Below are 24,685 nucleotides of genomic sequence, written 5' to 3' on the forward strand. Positions count from 1 at the left end.
TGGAACTAGTGACAAAGTAGGACCTGCTGTGGAAGTATAAGCAGGACTGACTGCCTGACATTAAGGAAATTTCACAGACCCAGTAAAATTCAGACATCCCTGCTTTTTAAACCAGAGATTTCTGCATATCATCAGCATGAAAAAAAGAAGACACTGATAAAATCCAGCTGCATGCCTTTTTCTTAAGGAAATTAATTTCTATCAACAATGTATCTGAGGTTTAGTTCTCCATGAAATTGCGGAACTTAAAAGGCCACTCACGAAGACAGATAGCTCTGACTCATTTCAAATGGTCCAACAAAATAGAAGCCCATTGCATTTACATAAGATCACAAGGTCTGACTCCACTCACTTAAAAATGAAGCTTCCACATAGCAGCTTTGAACAGTAACACTAGATGGTTTCATGGGACCCTTTCCTCAAGAGTCTTAGATAATCAAAATCTCTGCACAGCCTTTTTCAGCAGTAATAGCTTGAGGCAGTCAGGCACATTCGGCAAGCTACTGATGTCATCAGATTTCACTTAAGTGTGAAAAGGCTCTTCAATGCTTTCAAAGTCTGTGCTGTAGATGTTAACTTGGTGGTTGTAAAATCAATCCATTCATAACTCAAAAGTCCTGGTCCAGGGAGTCCAGGCTTTTTTTTTCTTTTCCCCTGGGAAGCTGTCCAATATTTTTCACTGTGTGATGAAAACAAAGTATTTTTGAAACAGCTACACACACACTTCCACAGTCAAATGTTTATTCAGCTCCTGCTACTAGGGAAGTGCTTAGGAGAGTGACTGTCTCACTGTGCATTTCTATTCCCTCTTTAGAGGTCAATGAGCATTTTTAGAAACCACATGATGCTCGTAAGATCCCTGTACTCTCAGGGAACTTATTACACCATGAGAAGCACTGGGCCACTGTTATTCTCTCTCCTACCTTCTCTGCTGCATTACACATGAAGTCTTGTGCCTCTGCATTTGCAACGACAGGCAGTGGTCTGTCATTTGGTCAGTCATATGTAACAGGGTTGGTTTTGGTGGTTGTTCCCCTTCCCCCCCAACTTTATCACACTGCATCCAGACAGCAGTAGCTACACCCGTTTTTTGACACTATTTTCAGTGCAGATGCATCACACTGCATCAGTGGTCACTCTTCAGAAGGAACTACTTTTGTAATTTCTTTAATCTCTTCTTACTGGAATTCTTTCTGTATTGCTTGGGATGCCCTACTGAAAAGGCTGGAGAAATTTCATGAAATTCAACGAGGGAAAGTGTAGAGTCTTGCACCTGGAAAAGAACAAACCCCATAGGTTGGGGACTGATCTGCTGGAGATCAGTAAAGGGGAAAAAGACCTGTGGGTCCTTGTGGATGGAAGGTCAACCATGAGCCAGCAATGTGTTCTTGTGGCCAAGAAGGCCAATGCCATTCTAGGTTGTATTAGAAGGGGAGTGGTTGGTTAATAGGTCAAGAAAGGTTCTCCTCCCCCTCTACTTTGCCTTGGTGAGGCCACATCTGGAATATTGTGTCCAGTTCAAGGTTTAAGGACAGGAAACTGCTTGAGAGAGTCCAGCACAGAGCCACAAAAATGATTGAGTGGAACATCTTCCTTACCAGGAGAGACTGAGGGAGCTGGGGCTCTTCAGCTTGAAGGACGCTAAGGGGTGACCTCATCAATGTTTATAAATATGTAAAGGGTGAGTGCCAAGAGGATGGAGTCAGGCTTTTCTGGGTGATGTCCAATGACAGGACAAGTGGCAGTGGGTGGAAGTTGAGGCATAGGAAGTTCCATGTAAATACTGACAGTGTCATTTGAGTCTGTCACTCTGGAAAAAACCTCACATCAATCAAACAACCAACCCCCAAACCACATTGTCTTGCAGCTCATTAGCGTGATGTTGTCTCTGGGAACTGAGAAATGACACATAATCCATTCCTGCTCTTGCACAAAGCATGACCCCACATAATTTTATGGTTTTCTCGACTTCAGGCTTCACTTCTAAAATCATATTCTACCATCCTGCTAATGGAAGAGGGAAAATTACAAGGTCTCTGTTCTCAGAACTTTCCAGTAGCAGGTTCAATTCTACACTGGGCTATGGAGTAAAATCATGTACTCCCATATATCTATATATGCACAACATACAGCCATACCCATTCTCTGTATTTGCCACCATACTAAAAATTGTTCCTTCACAGCACCAACACCTTCAGGTTGCAACTTCTGTAGATTTCCAAGGCACTTTTCTTCTGACTCACAGTGAAAGTGACTCCTCCCTTCACACAATCACCAAGTATCTTTCCCTCCCTGCTGACCTGGCAATATGCCTATTCTGCTTTTCAGGATTTTCATGCAGCCAGGGCCAGCCACCACGTAGGGTCCATCCCCCCAAGATCTCAGCATGGCCGGCCTGTTGATGACAACCCTGTAGTCCACTTCTTCAAGAACATTGTAAGTCTCCTTTCTTCTTGTAATGCACTAAAATCAAGCATCTCCTTTAGGATCCATCAGTAACCAAATACTCCCCAGCCATCAGCCATTATTCTGAGCCTCATAAACTATGTCTTTGAGCTCATCATGCCATTCAAACACAAAAATAACTTTTACCTTGAAACAACAACAGCGCTGAAATGCTACCCAAAAAGTGGGCGACTGCTCCATTAGCACAGCCACATCTCAACAACAACCATTACAATTATACAGCTTCACCATTTACAGGTTTTGTCTTTGTGCCTTCAGCACTGGCTGTACTAAAGGAGTATTTTCTGTTTAAAAATAGACAAAAGTCTGATGTGTTCTAGGCAAAGCCTAAGAGAGCAGAGGATCTTTGCAGTGCAATTACTTAGGTACCACTTAATCGTGCTAACTAACAGATGGCATACAAAAGGACTGATGATTGCCTGCATTCATTTTTGCCTTGGTTTTACAACTTTTGTTGTGTTGGTTTTTAGGTCTCACCCCGTACACCTCCCCCAATGCAAGCAAAGGTAAGCATTTTCAGGGGCTCAAACCATGTACAAGATCTTTTGCAAGCTAATTTATACCAATTCAAGCACCAGCCTGATTCATTTTGTTTACTAGAACCAAGTAAAAATCTGGTATTATCACTGGGAATATTTAAAGCAAGGGACCAAGAGAGAAAAGCCATGGCTCTCTTCCTCATGCACATCCTGAATTCCTGCATGACAAATGAAAGGCATTCACAGTTTTTCACATTCAATTTATGTTGTGGTTGCTTTGTGTAATAAACTAATAGTAGAATCATAGAATCATTTAGGTTGGAAAAGACCTTCAAGATCAACAGGCAATGCTTTCAAACAGGCCTCACCCACCACAAACTGTCCTTACACTGGCTTCTAAAGTACCCAATACTGTCAAGCCATGGCTGTGAAAGTAAATTCTTGTAATGATTTGAGTTTTCAACTTCTTCCTCATTATCTGGCCAGTATTTCATTATTGTTACTGTATTTCCATCTTCTTCTGTGTATGGTATGCCCAGATGCCATATTCCATAGTGATCATCATGTCATTGTTTCTATTTCTTGCATGTACAGGGAAGAGGATTATCCCTCACCAGATTTAGCTGGGTAGGTGATGAACGTGCTTTTAGCAACAGCCTTTTTATTTACCAGGCCAAAGCATATATTGCTCCATTGCCTCAAGCTGCTGCAGCAATGTGATAATTTTGTTTTGTCCCAACTTTGCTATTTTGCTTTTCCTGTTCCACTTTCCTCCCTCCTCCCACAGCACTTTAAGATGGTAATTTTGTTGCTTGCTCTTATCCAGCAACTTGACAGCCTTGCAGCGATAATTTCTTTTGCTTTAGCACAAAGGGAGCAAAATCCACTGTATGGCAAAGCTCTCTTCCCTTAAAGACTCCTGGAAGACTCATCTGCTGCACTTTTTTTTTTCCTGGGGAGACAAAATTGGGAGGGAAGGGTGGGAGGAGACGGATGCTTATGCCACAGTTCCAATTGCTCTTGTGAAGCGAAGTCCGCAAAACTAACACTGTCCCTAATTCCGTATTTGGTTCCACCTTTCCTTGCAACCCCTTCCAGTAAGAAGTGATCTGCCTAAGCCAGTCATTAGACAAGTTCTTCCCACAGTTATCCCACGACTAATTAAACTCTACTTTTCCACCACAGGTTTGACTTTGTATGAGACGGACATATAAACTACTTGCATTTTTTAAGACAAAATATTAAAGCCTTCATGCTTCTAAGAATCTCTTTCACTGTCAGAAGAACAGAAATGGACATGTTTGACATCTTAGAACCTGTGAAATTGAACTGTTTTCATTTTTTTCACACAGGTTTAACTTTCTGAGTATCCACTGTCTGATTATTTTGTCTTTCACAGACTGGTGCTTCCACCAGGTTTAAAATACTCAGATAATTTTCTAACGTTTTCCTTCAGCCTTGCATATTATGTAGAGGACTATTTTATTCCAACACTTCTAAACGTTTCAGTGATTACCAGTGTGCATATGATCACTTTAATGTGATAACTAGCAATACATATGAAAATCTTTCTTTGCAGGGCGGTGAAACACACAAGCCAGGATATGGAAGCGGAAAATTCTATGAGCATAAATCTGCTCACAAGGGACATAAGGGATCCTATCATGAGGGCCAGGGCACTCTTTCCAGAATCTTTAAACTGGTAAAGTACAATTGAACTTACCTTAAGTACAAAAAAAACATGAGTCCAAGAAAATGAGAAGCCAAACCTCTCCAGAACCTGCCATGTTGAAACAACTACATTTCCTTAAAGCTTCTGAAGGAACTAGATTTGCATGGATAAAACAGAAGGTTTTCTCATGGCCTAGTGAGTACTTACGTGATAGGAAACAAAGGTAAAAATACACACTCAGTTGCCACCAGGAAAGAAGGTAAGTCCACAAAGTCCTACAAAGGCCCCTAACAGGATCTGTGTTTTTACTGAACTCTCAAATGACCTGGAACACAGAAGAGGACGGAGGTGATGCAGCTAAATTATTTACAACACTGAAAATGAAAACAAGATGATATGCTGCAGAATGGTACAGGGCAGTGTTGGACACATTTGGTTGAGATGCAACAACAACTTGAACTGCTTGCTCCCACCCCTGGTGGGAGAACTGCTATCATACGTCAGTACAGCGAGTTGTGGCACCACACAGGCAAACTAGAAAACTGCTGTATGAAAAATAAACATTCAATAAATGAGAACAGAATAGGAAAAAAAGTCAGTCAGAAGGGTTTTTCACATTCTGTGTGAGGAAAAAGAATCATGCAAAACACATCCACTGGTAGCCTCTTTAACAGAGGCAACTGTTTTTGCCCAAGGCATTCACTCGTGACAATCACCTGGCATAGTATTCACAAATGAAAGTAGCAATCAACAGTAAACTTAACATCCAGACAGAAGGTTTGAGACCTCATTAGCAGGGCTGATCATCTCAGACACTTTCTACTCTGAAACAAGAGACACAGCAGCACCTTCACCTGCATTGTTGTCTCTTACGTGGTTTAGGGTAGATCTGATTTTCAAGCATATGCAGCACCAAGAGAGACAGCTTGAAGATTTCAAGTAGGTAGTAAAAGTTCTTACGTTGCAATTTAAGAGAAGGAGTAAGCTCTTCAGAGGCCCAGGTAAAAAAATCCAGCATTTACCTTTCAAGTCTAATGTCACACTCTAGACTTGTAGTTGTTTAATGGGCTTCAGATTCATCAACACACCAGCAATACCATGCCTATAGACTGACATTTGTACAATGTCTGTGGAACATCTGAAAATATTTGATAATTATCTCACCCCAAATGTAACATTTAAATTTTTCTTTTCAATTTTCCTTTTTTTTTACTTAACCATCACAACTATCTTAGCCTGGATTCATACAGAACTGATGATACACATGTACCACTTCTTATTTTTTTAGGCAGCTTTTTCTGAACCATTAATAACTTTTGGAACGTGTATGGGAGTTTTATTTAGGCCCATCTGATTATAGCATGAGGCATTAATAACTACTTCTTCATAGAGTTAGTTCTTTAAGATCAAAGTCAATTTAGGAAAACAAAGCTAGTTACCTAGTGGAGAGCACTGAAAGGTGAAGATTATAAAGAAAACAAAATCCCAAAGTACACAGTTGAAGCATCAGCTGATCATAGCAATAATTACCACGCTATCTCACGCCCATGGTCACAAGTATATCATCACTCAAGATTTGCCCAGGAAGTTGCTAAAGCTTTCCATACAGACTCATGTTGATATAATCACAGTAATAATTTTCCCTGGTAAATATTGGAGAATAAAATTATTGGATCTGAATTCTTTCAGATAAGAGACTACTACAACTTTTATGTAAGATTTAGAGGCCTTAATTTTGGTGAATTTTTGTTTGAAGTACACACAGTTCAGGAACAGCCACAAAACAGTAAGTTTCTAAGATGTCCAAGCAAATATATTGCTTTCATTTGGAAGGCCTGAATAAGGACATGCACCTACAAATAATTTATGAGTATGTAGCCCTGTATGAGAGATTTAATGTGTGTAAACTAATCCTATATGAAAATACATGAAAAGCAATTGCCTCTTTGAAGTGAAAATTCCAGTAATAATTAGCCATGTACTAGAGGCCACTGCAAGCCACTTCCTATATTTATAGGAATAATATTTATTTATATTTAAATAAACAACCATATTACAAATGGTTGGTTTAAAATGTATAGCCTTAAATATACAGTACCTTTTAATCAACTTTGTTCTTCCCTCCACAGGGAGGCTCTGGATCCCGACCTGGATCCCGGTCTGGTTCGCCAATTGCTAGGCGCTGAAGCTCTAAGAGGCCACCCAAGGACCATGTACTCTGCTTCATATTGTAACTGCCTTAAAATTAGTAACAACTGCAACAATTACCCAGATAGATGCAATCCATTACTTAATGCCAGTTAGGTTCTGCATGCAGTAGATTATACAAACTTCTATTGGCAATCCCTGACCAACAGTTGAATGAAAGGAACATAAAAGAGTAGCTTTACTAGATGTCTTCCTTATTTTATGTGAAGTAACAAGATCTCTGACTTTAATCATTCGTCTTCAGGATGCCTTAACTGTATGCTGGACTTTCTCTTATTATTTCTCCCAGGCACCTAACTTGAGCTCAAGTCTTCTGGTTTCATTTTAGTGAACATCAGTATTACAAATAAAAAGCTAATACCTTGGATACCGAGCACTGCTGTTAATGAATTTCTGAGACACTGTTGTTAAAAAAAAGCAAACAACAAACCACCATGTGCAGAAGTTGTAAGGACTGTTTATCCAAATACTTCTTTTGATTTGGGTTGGTTTTTTTTGGTTTGTTTGGTTTTGGTTTTTTAATCTTCCTTCTCTCACTCACAGAATAATTAATTTTCATAACAGGATTAGGCAGTCATGGAAAGGTTTACCAAACATTGGGAGTTCAAGGTATGTGAAGCGTGGGAGGGGGACAGATGTCGTGGAATCAGTATGATGCGGAGCAACAGCAACGAGGAAATTCTTTCCGTACCATGAATTGCTCATCGCATGCAAACCATTAGAATTCAGAGTAGATGAGGGAGAGAAAGAGGATTTCAAATTTGAGTTAGACTAATGTTAAGAAACAAGGGATATTCCCAGAGAAGAAACATCTATGATTGCACAAGTGATCACTGAATGTCACTAGTGCTTCAAGCAAACTCTGCTGCAACGGCGTTAACTTTGCAGTACAAGAAGTAAGTAAAGGAATACATAAACAAGTAAGTCTAATTTCTGAAAGAGAGCCCTTTAGTACTGGTATTTTAGATAGTCCTGCACATCTCACGTCAGAATTTCAGTGTTGTAAGCAGTGTTACGTTTGATTAGCTGGCTCATTTTTTACCTTAGTAACATCTGGATGCCCATCAAGGGCAGTGCACCAAAGCAAACTCATAGTAAACTACTGTGAACATTTAACTGTTGTACTGTAGTTGCCTTATAGAAATAAATTATAGTCGAGTTAGATTTAGATATTAATTGTTCACAAATTACTAAAATGGATGTGTGGCAATGGCATTTCCAACCACACTTAGGGAAATAAAAGGCTCTTCTGAATTGCACTGTCTTAGTACTTACATTTACCTTTTCAGCAAGATGTTATCTAAGCGTCTGATTTGTTGTTTTATTTTTCTTAGATTTAGCCTATGCATTGCAGGCTACAGTTAATGCTTCCCAGGCTGGAACTGCATTCCTAATAAGTGTCCAGTAAAAGTTACCTATAAATATGTATGTTAATTGCATTTCACATTTAGATCCATTGTAGGTTTAAAATTAGTGTCCATTAATATGAAACAACGAAAGATGAGAGGATAGAAAATACATAAAGACTGAAGAACACAAACCCACCAAAATGATTACACATATTACAACTTCTATTAGCTACATTGGTTGCTATGTGTATTTTTCTATTGTAGCCTCATTCAGATGTATACTCTGCCAACATAATAGTTGATTTAATTTGAGTATGTATTGTTCTTATAGGAACACAGCTTTCACAAACATACAATATTGAAATAAAGTAATCAACTTGAAATGAAACTTGGGAACAGCTTTGTCTTTTACAACAAAGATCACACATATATATATATATTTATATATATGTATGTATGTATGTAATGTTTCATGGGTTTTCTTTCCACAATTCATAATGTTCAATATCTACTAGAAAATTATACTTGGGACCCAGCACAAGTTTCTAGTGACACCACAAGTTATCTTCTTTCAACAGGGTATGTGAAAATCAAGTTGTTTTTTAAAGCAGTCTTGAAATATGGGAAAGAGTATTTAAAGTTGAAAAAAAATATTAAATCAAGAACTATGTCTTTCAAAATAATGCACTGTAGAAGTACAGAACTTATCCAAGGCTTCTTCCTTGCCTTTATCAACTCTGCTTTTCCCTCAGTCATCTTTTGCATAGGCTGGAAGTAGCTCTTTTTGATTTATTTCCTATAGAAGAAAAAGTACAGTACCTTTAAGCATTATCTTACCAACACAAGTCTCTTGAAAAAGATTAAAACATAGACTGAAATGTATTCTTTTAATTACTCCTCAGAAATTTTGCTGAAAACCCAGCAGTTTAAATGGCTGTGAGCGAAGATTTTTTTTCTGGGAAGAAGACTGCACAACAAATACTAGGAGTGTATCATGAAATCACAGAATTTCAGGGGCTGGAAGGGTCACTTCTCATACTGAAGGAATGGGCACAAACCATAAGAAATACTTGAGTCAACACAGACCAAAGCCTGAGGCTAGTTTAAGCCTAGAACTGCATCAAAGCAGAAAGAGCAGGGCTGTTCCTAAGCACCGTTCATTTACCCACCATACCACGTGACTCTTCACACAGGCCTTAGAATGAGAGTTCAGAGATTCGTAGAATGGCTTAGATTGCAAGGGATCTAAAATATCATCCAGTTCCAACCCTCATACCAACGGCAGGGACAGCCTATACTAGACCAGGTTGTTCAAGGCCCCATGCAACTTGGACTTGAACACCTCCACCACCTTCATGACCTCCCAGGGCAACCTGTTCCAGAGTCTTACCACCCTTGCTGTAAACAATTTCTTCCTAATATCTAGTCTAAAACTACCTTCTTCAGGCTTACATCCATTCCCTCTTGTCCTGTCACTACAAGCCCTTGTGAAAAATCCCTTCCTGGCTTTCTTGTAGGCCCCACTTCAGGTACTGTAAGGCTGCTCTAAGGTCTCCCTGGAGCCTTCTTTTCTCCAGGATGAACAGCTCTAACTGTCTCAGCCTGTCCTCAAAGGGTAGGTGCTCCAGCCCTCTGATTGTCTTCAAGGCCCTGCTTTGGACCCACTCCAGCAGTTTCATGTCTCTCTTATTCTGGGGGCACCAGAACTGGATGCCGTACTCCAGGTGGGGTCTCATGAAAGCAGAGTAGAGGGGAAGTGCTGGTCACACTTTTTGATACATTCCAGGACAATGCATCTGCTTCAACACTGCTTTTGAAAATATCAACATACTAGTTGCAGTGCCTTTATTTGTACTGAGCAGCACCAACTACACTGATTTGAAAACCTCCGGCTCAAACTTACCAGTGGGCCTGGCCTATGAAAACCTCTGTGTCAGGATACTCAGCAGTGAAATTCTTGAAGTTTATGGGAGAGAAGGATGCAGGGGAGCAAATCAAGTTATCATGTTACAGTAAACAGACTTTTAAAAAGAATTATTTGCATCTGACAGGACTCCAAGTGCCAAAGGAGTATCAAACCAAATGCAGGAATGTCAGCTGACTCCAAGTCATGCTGCTTATTGAACATTTCCAAGACATACAGCACTCACTTGTTACCTCAAATCGTGATCATAACACTTTGAGAATTGACATTGTATAATGGCATCTTTTCTAATCTTAAGATCTGCTTTTTGCACTCACTCACCAGGTATCAACCACTACTAGTTTTTACTTGCTGGCAGAGCAACCACACGCGATGATCTTGAAGGTCTCTTCCAACCTGGTTTGATTTATTCTAAATAAATTCTAAAACACATCTAGAGCAGACTGAATGCTGAATCACATTCCCATTATGAAGGAGCTGAGTGCCTCTGGGAGTGACCAGCTGTAAATCTTCTGTAAAACTGGATTTTGGCAACCTCTAGAAAGTGTCATCCCCTATGCAACAAATCAACTTCTCTTACACAGTATTCTCTGATTCTCTGGTACATACAACACAACACACTGTAATTCTATTCTATTCTATTCTATTCTATTCTATTCTATTCTAGTCTAGTCTAGTCTAGTCTAGTCTAGTCTAGTCTAGTCTTGCAGGTAAGCAGGGTGCAGTGCCATGAGAGCAGTATGCCTTCAGGTATCTTTCTTAAAGAGATGAAGCACCAATAGGCTGTCTAGAAGGAAAGGCACTACTGGAAGAACTTCATATACACATGTAATACCGAGATGTGCACTTCTGGTCCTGGAATTCAGAATCAAATAAATACATGGAACAGAAGTTGGAAAAAAGTAATATTATTTAACATGGTTTTGAATTAAATATTCCACATAACAAAAGTGTTATATTCATGTCACCAACTATTTTACTTATATACATATGACAAAGAGTTAACAAAAGAATTAAGAGGTGCCCTATCAAAACCAACAGCGATTTCTTGCTTCAGCAACCTGAAATAACTAGTTTGTATCATAGACAAAGTATGGACAATATTTACATAAAAGAGCTTTTTGGATCATTCAGAAAGTAAATTAAAATCCAGCTCTGCATTATAGTACAACAAATCCACCACTGATCTAGAAGTACTTGGGGCAAAACAATTAGATGAACTTCCTGCAACTGGGATTAGTATTTACAAAATATACTGATCAGCCACACAGAGGCTCATATAACTTTAAATATATATATATATATATACATACAAGCACACATATATATAATCTCTCTCTATATATATGTCACATATAAATAAAACTGAAAAGAACAAAGTAAAAATCAGAAAAGAGCTTCTGTCTTTGGAATGTCTAAAAGATGACTGTTTTTTACTCCAGTGTTTCCTTGTTATGAATATATTTTACAAGTGGCACTTGTCAAAGAATTACTTAGCCCACTAGGTAGTTTTGCTGAAACAGTGACTTCAAAAATGACAAATGAAAGTAACATATTCCCCAAATTCACAAAGCAAGTAATGAGGAATTTACTGTTTATAGCACTAGGGAAAACTGTATAATGTACATGAACTAGTATGCATCTGCCTCTCTCTGCTAACACAGAATTGTGTGTTTACTTCCCAGACATAGTATATGGCTGTGTTTTCCACAGATACTGAGATATGTACCTGCTGATCCAATACAGCAAACATAAAAGAAGAGGCATTCATTGGAACCTCTTCTGGTTTGGACTCTCTTGAAATAATTATTGCTGAGTTTAAAAACTCAGACTTTTCATGTAAAAAATTAACAACTAACTGCCTCTGCGGTTGGAATGGAAATGAACCTGCTCCCTCCTCTCAAGAGTTTCACTCAAGAAAAACCCTAAGTTCATGACATTTCATCTTTTTTTTCCAACAAACCCTCCACATGTACTAAATCCCCCAAATCCTTAAAAGAGAAACAGTTTTCCTGTGCCTTGTAAAAACACCAAACTCAACTGTTTTGTACTGCATGCCTATAACCTGTAACATTGTTTCCAACTTCAATTATTTCTCTAAACACGTAAGAAAGCTGAGCAACTGTTTCACGGTTTTCCCACAAAGTTACTCTTCGCCTCCTTTAAAAATGGGAATCATTCTATTCTGATATTAAGTTCCAGTTTATTTTGCCAAGAGATATGCCAGCTGTGAATTAAAAGTTGAAACTGGATACAGTATTACCTGAGTTCATTGATTCACAGACCACTTAGCACAGACTAAATGATGTTTTCCCAACAGTTTTCTGCAAGCTTAAAAAAAAGAGAATTGTTCTTTTAAGTTCTGGAGTTTTTGTGAATAATTGAAAAAAAAAACCCTTTAATATATTATTCTATTGTTATATTTTTAATGCTTTAACTGTAAAATTGAACTTTTACTTTCCTGAAAGCTTGTTTCAAGAAACTCAAGTCCCAAAAATAGTCTTAGCTTTCAGACTTCAAGGTGTCATCGGAAAACGTTGCCTATACTTTGCCACTCATTTGAAGATTCTTGTACCACTTCTTCTAAATTCAGAGCACGACTAATATCTTCCCCTTCCTGTTCTTGATGACTAGCAGGCTCTTGTACAGGACCTGTCAAAGTAAGGGGGGAAAAAGACGAGTTGAGTACGATTTGATCCATAGTGTAAGAAAAATGCAACTATTGCACTTGGGAATAAAGACTCATGCTGGGAAAGGTTATGTACAACTAATTCAGATTCTGCAAATTCATTAGACTTTTTTTTTTTGTTTAGTTTTCAAAGAGTATCTAGTATAATGAATTGATTTCCTGTAGTAGTTTTTGAACTTTGTATTTCTGTACTACAGAGCTCCTCATAAAAAACAAGGAACTGTATTGGTAACCAATCTCTGTTTCAAGCTGATCTTTTGGGTTGCATGTACAACTGCTCGCTCATCAACCCTAGGTTTTGGGTATTAATGCCTAATTGGGTACTAATTCCTCAATAATTTAAAGGGTTTTGTTCTTTCCTAGTAAAGCACATGGCTTTCTGTATTCAACATTGCCATCGTTATGCTACATACCAGTGTAACCATGAGCCCGTTTCATATGTAGTTTCATATTGCTTTTCTGTGTAAATCCCATTGAACAGTAGTCACATTTGTAAGGCCTCTCTCCTGTGTGCTTTTTCATGTGGACTTGAAGAGCACTCTTCTGATTAAAAGCCTTTTCACAGAGTGTACACTGAAATGGCCGCTCTCCTTATGAAAAAGAAGAATGTATTTAGTAATCTCTCATTTCAACACAAAAATATGGTTCAGAATTCAGTAAAATCATTCCAGATGACCTAGAAATTAAGTACACATGATCTTTTTACTTGAAACTTTCTCAAAACAGTTATGTCCTCCCTAGTCCTTGAACACAAGCCCTATGAGGAGAGGCTGAGGGAGCTGGGATTGTTTAGCCTGGAGAAGAGGAGGCTCAGGGGAGACCTCATTGCCCTCTACAACTACCTGAAAGGTGGTTGTAGCCAGGAAGGGGTTGGCCTCTTCTCCCAGGCAACCAGCACCAGAACAAGGGGACACAGTCTCAAGCTGTGCCAGGGGAGGTTTAGACTTGAGGTGAGGAGGAAATTCTTCACCAAGCGAGTCATTTGTCATTGGAACGGGTTGCCCAGGGAGGTGGTTGAGTCATCGTCCCTGGAGGCATTCAAGAGGAGATTGGATGTGGCACTTGGTGCCATGGTCTAGTCATGGGGTCTGTGTTGATAGGTTGGACTCGATGATCCTCGAGGTCCTTTCCAACCTAAGTTATACTGTGATACTGTGATACTATTGTCAGCAAAACAGCCCAACTGAAATGTCAGAATATTTGCTAAGTCCTAAACCACTGACATTGTTATCCAATTCATTATCTAAATAAATTATTTAATAGATGTGGAAAAAATAATAATTATCAGTTTGACTTTTCAGTACTCAAAGGAACAAGCACTTTCTTACACCATTTAGAGTAACACAGATAAAGCAACACTGGAATTAACAAAGCTGAGATCTGTAAGAAACTGGAAAGTCAAATGCATTAAAAAAAGCTTCTGGTAATTCCACATAGGACCTGCAGCCTCCTATGCCAATAGCTACCAGTGATTCCAGTAGCAGGCATATTGTTTCAAATCTACCAGGACACTACTGATTTCTAAGTACATACTCAAGAACATACTCACTACAAAATATGTTACAAATGTAAAATACCTACACTGCAAAACCAGAACTTTGCTTCCACACTCAACACCACAACCTTCAACGTCAACACGTGGCACATTGCTGTATGTCATTAAGAACCTCTAAAAACACTTCTGCACTTACAAATACACTTTGTTACTAGTTAGCACTATAAAGCACATGCAGGAGTGTAAATACTTTCCCACAATTTTCCTTAATGACCCAATTTATCTCTTCTTTTATTACTTGCATGTTAGTGTCCCTACGTGCATTGTAGCTTCCATGCTAAATCCAGCTTCTTAAGACAATCAACAGAAGGCCCTTTAAAGCACAGAACTGTTCTTTCTGGTTGTGTTAACAATGATTTAATTGAAGTGAAATCTAGGCTTCCTCAGATACTTTTGACTCCAGGTTTTCTATTGTGTTAAGATTACCACGTGGCTTTTTGGTAGAACTGGCAGCATCTGCTTCCCTCTAATTTTGGCAACATCTCTCCAAACTACTCCTACGTTCAGATTAATCAGCTACTGAGAGAAATAACGTGTTTTCCTTCTGGCCACTGATTCAGTAGGTATTGCCCATCTGAAATCATTAACAATATTCAATCAAGATAGCAATCATGGTTTCTCACAGAGAAGGATTGTACCTTTAGGAAGCAAATCCATTTAGACTGACTCTCATTAGCCTTACCTACCACTGATGTAAGAGCACCCATCTAAGAACTTCTGTGCAGGGTGTTTTTACTTCTTTTGGTCTTAAGGGATTTTTAACAGAACATTCTCTTCTGAAAGAATGACTATCATGTGGAGTGACTTGCTGTTTCAACAATGTAAGATGACATTAATATAAAAATGCATTTACAAGGATTTTTACAGTCTGTGGGCATTGCTAGTACATGGGCTCTGAAGCACAAGAAAACCAAAAATATCTGAGGATTTACTGAATACCAATCACTCCAAACTAGAAAGACTTTTTCTAATGATGGTACAGATTTATGAGAACCAGATGCATGAAGGGACTCTGCTCTGTTCCCAGTCTTCCTGAAGTGTTCTACATCTATTACAATGGGCAGCATTAATTAAAGCTGGGAAAAAGGTACTGGCTTTCTTTCCTGCCTCCAGCTTATTTTGTAGAACTCTTAACTGGAACATTGCTTTTTAAAAAAGTCTGTATTATTTAAGTCAGTTATATGGAAAGCAAATTACTGGGGACTTCTAAAGGCTTTTTATCTCCTTGGATCATAACTCCTGTCAATTTTTCTGGCCCCAGTACAGCCAGAATGTTCCTTTCTACCACAGTAACAACAAAGCAGCTCTGTTCTCATTTTCAGTTTTACTCTCAGGAGGAGCAGTAACCATCTGCCTTGGGGCATGGGGTGGAGAGAAAGAAGCTTAATCAGCACACCCACTAGATGAGAATACATGTTACCAGAGACCCCTGACACAAAACAGCTCTAGTAGTTCAGATCAAAGTTTTCTCCCATGAGAAACCACCCTCAACCAATTGGTATGAACGCCCCTTTTAAAACATGCTTATCTACGCCCAGCGTACAGCAATTGCAACTAGAAGCAGTTACTGGTGATAAATGCTGCTAACTGACAAATGACTGCAAATAGCCATTGCCCTTATCAAGACTTACTGCTTATCATCTATCAGAAGTTAAGTTTTGCTGAAAGTGGATGACCCAGACCACTAGCATTAAAATCTGTTCTACCATACTTGCACTGAGAACTGCTCAGTTTTTCCTACTTTACTTTCCCCTCTGTCTTCCCTAGATCGAAACACGAGGCAATCCCAGGCACAAATACTGGCTGGGCAGTGACTGGCTGGAAAGCAGCCCTGAGGAGAGGGACTTGGGGGTGCTGGTGGACGAGAAGCTCAGTATGAGCTCTCAATGTGCACTTGCAGGCTAGAAAGCCAATCAGATCCTGGGCTGCATCAAGAGAAGTGTGGCCAGCAGGTCAAGGGAGGTGATTCTCCCCCTCTACTCAGCTCTGGTGAGATCTCACCTGGAGTACTGCATCCAGTTCTGGAGCCCCTATTACAAGAGGGATGTGGAGGTGCTGGAACATGTCCAGAGAAGGGCCACGAGGATGATCAGAGGGCTGGAGCACCTCTCCTATGAGGACAGACTGAAGGAGTTGGGGCTGTTCAGTCTGCAGAAGAGAAGGCTCCGAGGTGACCTAATTGTGGCCTTCCAGTATCTGATGGGGGCCTCCAAGAAGGCTGGGGAGGAACTTCTCAGGATGTCAGGTAGTGATAGGATTAGGGGGAATGGAATGAAGCTGGAGGTGGGGAGATTCAGGCTGGATGTGAGGAGGAGGTTCTTCACCATGAGAGTGGTGAAACCTTGGAATGGGTTGTCCAGGGAGGTGGTTGAGGCCCTGTCCCTGGAGGTGTTTAAGCCCAGGCTGGATGAGCCTGCTCTAGTGTGGGGTGTCCCTGCCCATGGCAGGGGGTTTGGAACTAGATGATCCTTGTGGTCCCTTCCAACCTTGACTGATTCTATTTACAGCATAACAGTACAGAGCCTTAGACATAGACTGGAACTCCACCATATAAACTGCTTCACAAAAAGAGAGTATAGAGATAGACCCTACCTTTAAGAACTTGTGATAAAATAACTTTAGAGAAAGGAAATTAACAGACAGACAAGTATGTAACAAACATATTAAGCTAATTTAAAATCATGAATGCTGGCAGTGGTCCCACGACATCATAGCCTACCACATGTCATACAGACACATAAGAAGAATTCAAAGGTACTACTGAATAAACATTTGCATCCTGTCCAAACATTTGGAACAGCATGGGAGAATGCATGTGAGAGTGTGTGTTTATATATGTATTTGTTAAAGCCAGAGAAAATTCAGTTTTGAGGTATGAAATGAGAGCATGCATAAAACACTTGGATATACAGGCAAGTCTGTACTTCACAGATGCAATACTTAAAACTGAAAGGCTGAACCTAAAGGTGAAAAGTGAAGGTCCATTCAAAAGTGAAACTCGAGTTACATGTCCTGAGACCAGCAAGCAAAGCTAAAACAGCAGCTTAACAAGATAACTTAATGGAACTTAAATGAACAGTGCTGCCAAAAGCTAACTATCAGAAGTTGATACTGGGGCAAGAGAAAGCTCTGGCTGACCCACTGAATGAAAAAGAGTTACCCTTTTTTGAACTTTTCATACACTGTAGCACAAGCAGTCCAATTCCTGGTCTCATCCAGCTGAGTCTAGAAGCTGTGACAGCTCTTTACGGGTAAAAGTGGTATGGAAAAGAAAGAAGTTTAGAGAAGTGACTCCTGTATTTAGAGCTCATATTCTTAAAAACACTATTCTTAAGATAGAGAAAGTGAAGAAGGTGACAGCTGGGCTGTCCTGTGTGCAGCTTTCAACTTGTAGAAGGGCAGAAGCTTCAACCTGAAGAGCACTTTTATCACAGATGTGTGTTCCCTTGAAGAAGTCAGTATGGTCTTTTTATAGACTAACAGTTGAACAAAACAATTAAGCATAAAAGAATACAACAGATTAAAAGTGCAAGCATTAGAAACAGACGACAATGAAGACTGCATACAGCAGTCAGTATCAGCAGCCAAGACTATTTCCTGTTTAACATCAGTGAGCGCATCTGCTCGCTTGGACAATATGCCTGGAGAAGATCAGACTCGGTGTCTTTACACCGCTTTAAACAGTGTTTTAAAATAGGCTTTTATTTCTTTTATTTATCCATATCAAAGACTGACAAGCTTTCAGATACAAGTGTATGCAGTCACATTACCATTTCAGTACTACCAGTCCCAAAATGTGGAGAGAGGAGGCTTGGGAGACCTTATTGCTGTCTACAACTACCTGAAGGGAGTCTGCAGCCAGGAGGGGGTTGGTCTCTTCTCCCAGGCAACCAGCATCAAAACAAGAGGACACAGTCTCAAGCTGCACCAGGGGAGGTTTAGGCTGGATATTAGGAAGAAGTTCTTCATAGAAAGAGTGATTGGCCATTGGAATGTGCTGCCCAGGGAGGTGGTGGAGTTACCATCTCTGGAGGTGTTTAGGAACAGACTGGATGGAATGCTCGGTGCCATGGTTTAATTGATTAGATAGTGTTGGATAATAGGTTGGACTCGATGATGTCAAAGGTCTCTTCCAACCTGGTCTATTCATTCTATTCTATTCTATTCTATTCTATTCTATTCTATTCTATTCTATTCTATTCTATTCTATTCTATTCTATTCTATTCTATTCTATTCTATTCTATTCTCAGTGTGATGTTTTGGCTTTAAACAAAACATCAGTTTCTGAGAATTTAAGTCTGCTTTTCCTCATTTTAATTTCTAAACTCTTTGGTTTCAAAATTTCCTAATTCCTTTTTTTTTTTTTTTAAGCTTAAGCTGATAGTTATCTGAAACCATGATCAATGACTCCAAATACAACGTTCATATATTAATCAGAAAAATCTTGTGAGGTTAAAATAATTTCTGGTGTTACCTGTGTGAATGCGACTGTGTCTCTCCAGCTGACTTGGCTTAGCAAAAGCTTTTTCACAAGTGTCACACTTAAACACTCTAGGCTTCTGGGAACTCAGTGAAGGTCCAGCCTGATGGGTTTGCATGTGTTCCTAAGACAGTATGGAGAACAAATGCATTTCAGACCATTAAAAAAAAAGAAAAGGCCAGTATTTAACATAGAAATACATTCACATCTTGAAATCAAAAGCAAAGTATTTTAGTCACATAGTAAGAATGTGGAAGCCTAGAAATTTGTGTTTTTCCTTTTAAATACTTGGTTTTGTATTGCAACTCTTTTCAAGGCTGATACATTTCTGAAGACCTCTGTCAATAACTGAATGCAATGGGTTTTTTTTTTACATACATTAGTCCTTTCAATAACTAACGGAGGAAAAACAAAGTATAAACCCACAAAACAGCACTCTTGAAATGCTTTTGTTCACTTACAAACATAGATTTTAGATAAATGGGCGTTGGAAGTTAATACTGGATTCCTTCACTCCCCTCTACAGTATTCATCTTCCCTCTTGCCTGATACATAAGTAGGTAAGACAATACATAAGTACTGAAGAAGCAATAGTAAGAGTTTTAACTTCAGTGTTCTCACTTCAGTGATGATGGGCCCAAGAATTTTTGTAAATGTAAGGGAGTATTTCATGCTATCCATTAACTTTCTCATTTATTTTTCTTTATTAATACCAAGATAAAACTCAGATAACAAAAGAAAGCAAATACAAACATATTTAAATTAAAAAAGTAATCTGGAAGGGTATGTGAAACAGTACTGAGTACTTCTCCACTTTCTAAAATGTATGTGGATATTCTTTTCTAGTCTATTCATTACAATCCAGACCACTAATTAGTCTTTACTACACCTAAAGAATAAACCTCCTTGGTATCTATGAAGTCCTATTCCTCACTCCATCAACTAAAGCAAATTGTGTCTATGAAATCTGTTTTCACTGGGGGGAAAAAAAAAATCAATGAGACATTTACAGGAAAGAATATTATTATCATAGTAATTATGATATAGTATTGTAGGGAAATAATAAAATGGCTTCTCAGAAAATCACAGGAGGTTCATAAAGCACTGCTTAGTTGGAGATGAAGAGACTCTTTTGCTTTTATCTTGTTCATTATCTCCTGAAGCATTGAAATGGTAGAAGCATATTATGACCCACTCCAAAAAAAAATTATTCTGAAACTGGCTGCTTCTTTCTCTCTGCCAGGAAAGCACCCAAACAACAAAACCACACCAAACCCCTACACCCCATTTTCTGCTTGAAAGAAAACAGAATATCTGGATAGCTACCACAGAACTTTTTAAGAGAAGGATGAGAGAGACAGTTCCTAATGTAATTAATTTCCAGTGAATTGCCAGTGACTTGTACTCTTTTTAATAGATTCATACTTCTCATAGAATTATACTTGTCCTGCATAACATGCTTCTGAACACAGTTCATGGGAATACAATGCTCTGAAGTACAAGAACTTCTTCATAGACATACATAGTATTTCTTTGGCAGCAGTGAGGCCACACCTCAAATACCAAGTTCAGAGGGGCACTGAGGTGCTGCAGTGTGTCAAAAAAATAGCAAAGCTGGTGAGGGGTACAGAAAACAGGTTCTGAGGAGTAGCTGAGGGAACTGGGGTTAGCCTGGAGAAAGAGAGGCTCAGAGGTGACCTTTTCATGCTCTACAACTACCTGAAAGGAAGCTGTAGCTGTTTGTTGCACATGCTGCACGTATTGGCGTAGATGCACTTCAGCTAGATCCTTCCACCTCTTTTGGGGGAGAACCCCTAATTCACTGTTCTGACACATCAACTAACTTTGCATCTTTGCTGTTGTATGGATCTCCATCCCCTACCTCCACTGACATGGCTAGGCTACTGCACACATTATTAGTACTGAGGCATTTCAAATGTGCTTCAGCATGCTGTGGCACTTGAGAGACCTCACTAGCACATTTTCCCTCAAACATTGCTGTGTCACCCTCAGGCTTATTTCTAGTGGGTTTGTTTTCTCCCACTCCCCTTCATATCTAGTTTAAAGCTCTTTAAATGAGCCCTACTAACTCCTGCACAAAGACTTTGGCAGGCCTTGTGTCCTGGAGACAACCCAGTCAATGACATGAGTCTCAAAGACAGTTATTGATCTGACAGTCAATTGATCTGATCTTGTTTCTTTCCTCATTATTCCCTATAGCTGGAAGGACAGAGGTGAACACTGTCCCTGAAGTCTATTTTGATTGCCCTTAGACTTCTTATTGCAACTTCACCACTGCCTACATGAAAAAGCAGTAATGGATAATCTCAGAGCCATACCAGGGTAAGAAGTTACATTGTTGTATCTTTAACCTGGGGCCAGTATATAATAGAACTTGATGTTTAATTATGAAAAAATATGTACATCAGTCAGTTCTAAAAAAACAAAGAGAGACTGATACATGAGTTCTGTTGTCATTACTAAAGGAAAACAACTATCAATGCTGTTGCTGGGTTTTGGCTTTGTTTTCCTGAATATTTTTCCTAAAACAGAGGCTAACCACCACGTTTTATGGCAATTTCCCAAAGGATCAATAGTCTGGCTGACACACATGAAAACTCCAAAATGGTGAACTTCACAGAGTGTATTTCCTTCAAATACGATACTAAAGTGAAAGGAAATCTATTAAAAAGCTCTCCTAAGAGCTACTTAATACAAAGACATTGCCTCTGGCTGCAAAGCAAAGCACTTCTCTAAATCACTGCCTTTTAGTATCTCTGAGACAGGACACTGTCCTGGACACTTGCCCAATCTTCCCAATAGGAAGATTCTACAATCCATTATTAAAAAACACTTGGAAGCATCCAGGTTGTTTATAATCTAGAGAAAACTACATAGAAAATATCTCTAGACAACAGCAATAATGTAAGGATATCTTAAAATAAATGCCTTCTCTGCAAACATCACTTGTAGTCACAAGACAGAACATCTAAAAGCCCTACTATATATAATCATCCTCACAGACTTTACTTCACCAGGTTTAATCACACCATATGCTAGGCAATTAGTTTTTCATTCACATACATTTGCACATTTTAATTCAGGTCAAAAGTAAGGAACAGAAAACAATTTAAGTCCAGGTAAGCCAAGAAAGTAGAAGAAGGTCAAATAGACCCATGATAGAGCATGAAGCAGATAAGCTTTTGGAATTGTTGGAAGCTATGTATAAATCAGGATTAGTAGTGATGACACACATAAGGAAATACAGTCCATGAAATCTTTTTCTGGCACTATTATTTGCATGACAAGCATTCACACTTTCCATTTTGTAGTCAATATATGCATGAAAATCCCCTCCGTGAGAGTTCTCTCTCTGTGTATACATTACCGCTTAGAATCCCTCTCCCACATTGGGAAAGCAAAGGCAAGAGGATAACAGAGAGCTTCCATTCATATCACACAAAGTCCAAAAGAAAAGGAGGAATTAACACAACAACCATCTGTTATTGCCAAATACCTTGAGATGTGTTGCTCGCTTAAAGGCTTTATTGCAGACATGACAAACATGTATTCTCTCCTTGCCATGAACCTCTTTACTATGGTGCATCAACATAGTGGCTGAAGAAAAGGTTTGACTGCACTCAAAACACTGATGCATGCGACCTTCTTTTTCTGCTTGACTGCTTTTGGTCACATTAGGAGAAACTTCTGTCACCTGTAAGAGTTTACAGAAACACTATCAAACAATTTCATAGGCACACCCACAAGAGTGGTTTATTTTTCAAAATTGGATTCATTGAATAGCTTAGGTTGGGAGAGACCTTGGAGATCATCTACTTCAACCTCCCCGCCATGGGCAGGGAGACCTCTCGACTGTCTGCGCAAGGTCTCGTCTTACTGACACAAAGGAAATAAGCTGTCTGTAAACGTTAGCCTGTATTTTATTGCACTTAGAAATAACAGCTACACACTTTAATAAACAGAAATGTAACAACAATGAACAAACTCAGTTACACATTATTAAGATTTGTATCAGTATTTTCCTATTTTCAGTTTTATGTTCCTGAGTATCTCAGATGATTCTATTACAAGAGGGATGTGGAGGTGCTGGAACGTGTCCAGAGAAGGGCCACAAGGATGATCAGAGGGCTGGAGCACCTCTCCTATGAGGACAGACTGAAGGAGTTGGGGCTGTTCAGTCTGCAGAAGAGAAGGCTCCCAGGTGACCTAATTGTGGCCTTCCAGTATCTGAAGGGGGCCTACAGGAAGGCTGGGGAGGGACTTCTCAGGATCTCAGGTAGTGATAGGACTAGGGGGAATGGATTGAAGCTGGAGGTGGGGAGATTCAGGCTAGATGTAAGGAGGAGGTTCTTCACCTTGAGAGTGCTGAAACCCTGCAATGGGTTGTCCAGGGAGGTGGTTGAGGCCCCGTCCCTGGAGGTGTTTAAGGCCAAGCTGGACGAGGCTCTGGCCAGCCTGATCTAGTGTGGGGTGTCCCTGCCCATGGCAGGGGGGTTGGAACTAGATGATCCTTGTGGTCCCTTCCAACCCTGAATGAAACTATGAAACTATGAAACTATTCTCACTGAAGAAAATTCACAGCCAAAAAGACTTCAGACAAAAAAGGAAAGAAAGATATTATTAATCACATTTCTTTCTGGTGGGTGAAAAAGTTTAACTCAAAACTTAAAATCCAATCTGGATAATGAGGAAGTCTCAATGAACTTGTTCTCTACATTTCTGAGAATGACATCACTCCTGCTTCAGGATACATAATGGAAACATTTTAGCATTGTGGTTAAATAACATTCTTAACCTGCAAAAGATAGAGAAATGTATTTTATGTACCTGGTATGTTATTTCATCAGAGTTTGCAGATGCTGAATGGGGTGTATGGCTCACTAGTATGACTTGCTGTGAGCCTGATCCACTTTGGGTAGCGAGACTGGAATCTGTGAGTATAGCAGGGAATTGCTGACCCTGCCAAAGAATGGAGAAAAAAACCCAAAAGGTAGAACAACTAAATTTAAACAGCTAACTCTAATCATGTAAATTAATTTTATACCTCAAAAGCACTTTTTTTCCCCTTGAAAAGGATTATTTCAGAATCCTATCTGAACAAACACTACTGTTGTTCTCTGCTTTTCTCTTTGCATTTTAAGTCAAACAATTTAAGGGTAGCAACAGCTGGAAGTGCGTAAGAGTAGAGATTCAGTTCTGATTACTTTTTTCCAGATTTTCACCAACTGCTGAAGGTTTCAGCCTTCTCTTGAAGCTGATACTTTAACCCCCTATATTCTGCTTTTCTGCATGGTCTTCCCACAATATCTTCCTCCTGTAAAATCTCTTAATTAAACGTACTCCCAAATCACATGAGATCAAGGTACAAAGCTACTACTTAAAACATACAATTACTAATATCATACTACCACTTCTATTTCTACATTAAAGACTTTTCAGTGAAAAAGAAATGCAGTACCTTTATGCACTACCTGTGCATCACAATGCCTGCAACACAGACTGTGCCCAAAACGTTTCATTTTTATTTACACCTGCCTTAACATTAGGCATAATGTATTATTAATAAACATCAACACTGCCAAATGTAATCTCCTAAATTACTATAAAATCTGAAATGAAAGCACATGATCTCTTGCTACTCTGTGATGCCAGAAATCAGGAATGTGTCGTAAGAGCTATTTAAAGCCTTTTCTCACCCCTCCCACAGCAAAACTGCAGAGGGATGCATATAATCATCCTCACAGACTTTACTTCACCAGGTTTTATCACACCATATGCTAGACAAATAGGTGTTCATTCACATACATTGACACATTTTAATTCAGGTCAAAAGTAAGGAAG

The 24,685-nt window shown here is 39.3% G+C and overlaps 2 protein-coding genes across 6 annotated transcripts in view; one reads left to right on the top strand and one right to left on the bottom strand.

Annotated features, from left to right (window-relative positions):
• MBP (myelin basic protein) overlaps nt 1-8,079 on the top strand; it is a 92,940-nt gene extending 84,861 nt beyond the window's left edge. For 2 of the 3 annotated variants that reach the window (XM_068147549.1, XM_068147551.1), the window contains 5 exons: nt 2,329-2,436; nt 2,937-2,972; nt 3,540-3,572; nt 4,525-4,647; nt 6,747-8,079. In XM_068147549.1, the coding sequence (XP_068003650.1) occupies nt 2,329-2,436; nt 2,937-2,972; nt 3,540-3,572; nt 4,525-4,647; nt 6,747-6,803 (357 nt within the window). In that variant the 3' untranslated portion in view covers nt 6,804-8,079. The remainder of the gene's footprint in view (nt 1-2,328; nt 2,437-2,936; nt 2,973-3,539; nt 3,573-4,524; nt 4,648-6,746) is intronic. The other variant, XM_068147550.1, reaches the window with a different exon arrangement.
• Nucleotides 8,080-10,791: 2,712 nt separating this feature from the next.
• Nucleotides 10,792-24,685, bottom strand: part of ZNF236 (zinc finger protein 236) — an 82,921-nt gene continuing 69,027 nt past the window's right edge. For all 3 annotated transcript variants that reach the window (XM_068147548.1, XM_068147547.1, XM_068147546.1), the window contains 5 exons: nt 23,672-23,803; nt 22,341-22,538; nt 18,818-18,947; nt 13,201-13,377; nt 10,792-12,750 (listed from right to left, as the gene is read on the bottom strand). In XM_068147548.1, the coding sequence (XP_068003649.1) occupies nt 12,623-12,750; nt 13,201-13,377; nt 18,818-18,947; nt 22,341-22,538; nt 23,672-23,803 (765 nt within the window). In that variant the 3' untranslated portion in view covers nt 10,792-12,622. The remainder of the gene's footprint in view (nt 12,751-13,200; nt 13,378-18,817; nt 18,948-22,340; nt 22,539-23,671; nt 23,804-24,685) is intronic.

The sequence above is a fragment of the Melanerpes formicivorus genome, unplaced genomic scaffold, assembly GCF_026170545.1.
Source record: "Melanerpes formicivorus ecotype bairdi unplaced genomic scaffold, bMelFor1.0.p_v2 SCAF_15, whole genome shotgun sequence".
NCBI classification, from domain to species: domain Eukaryota; kingdom Metazoa; phylum Chordata; class Aves; order Piciformes; family Picidae; genus Melanerpes; species Melanerpes formicivorus.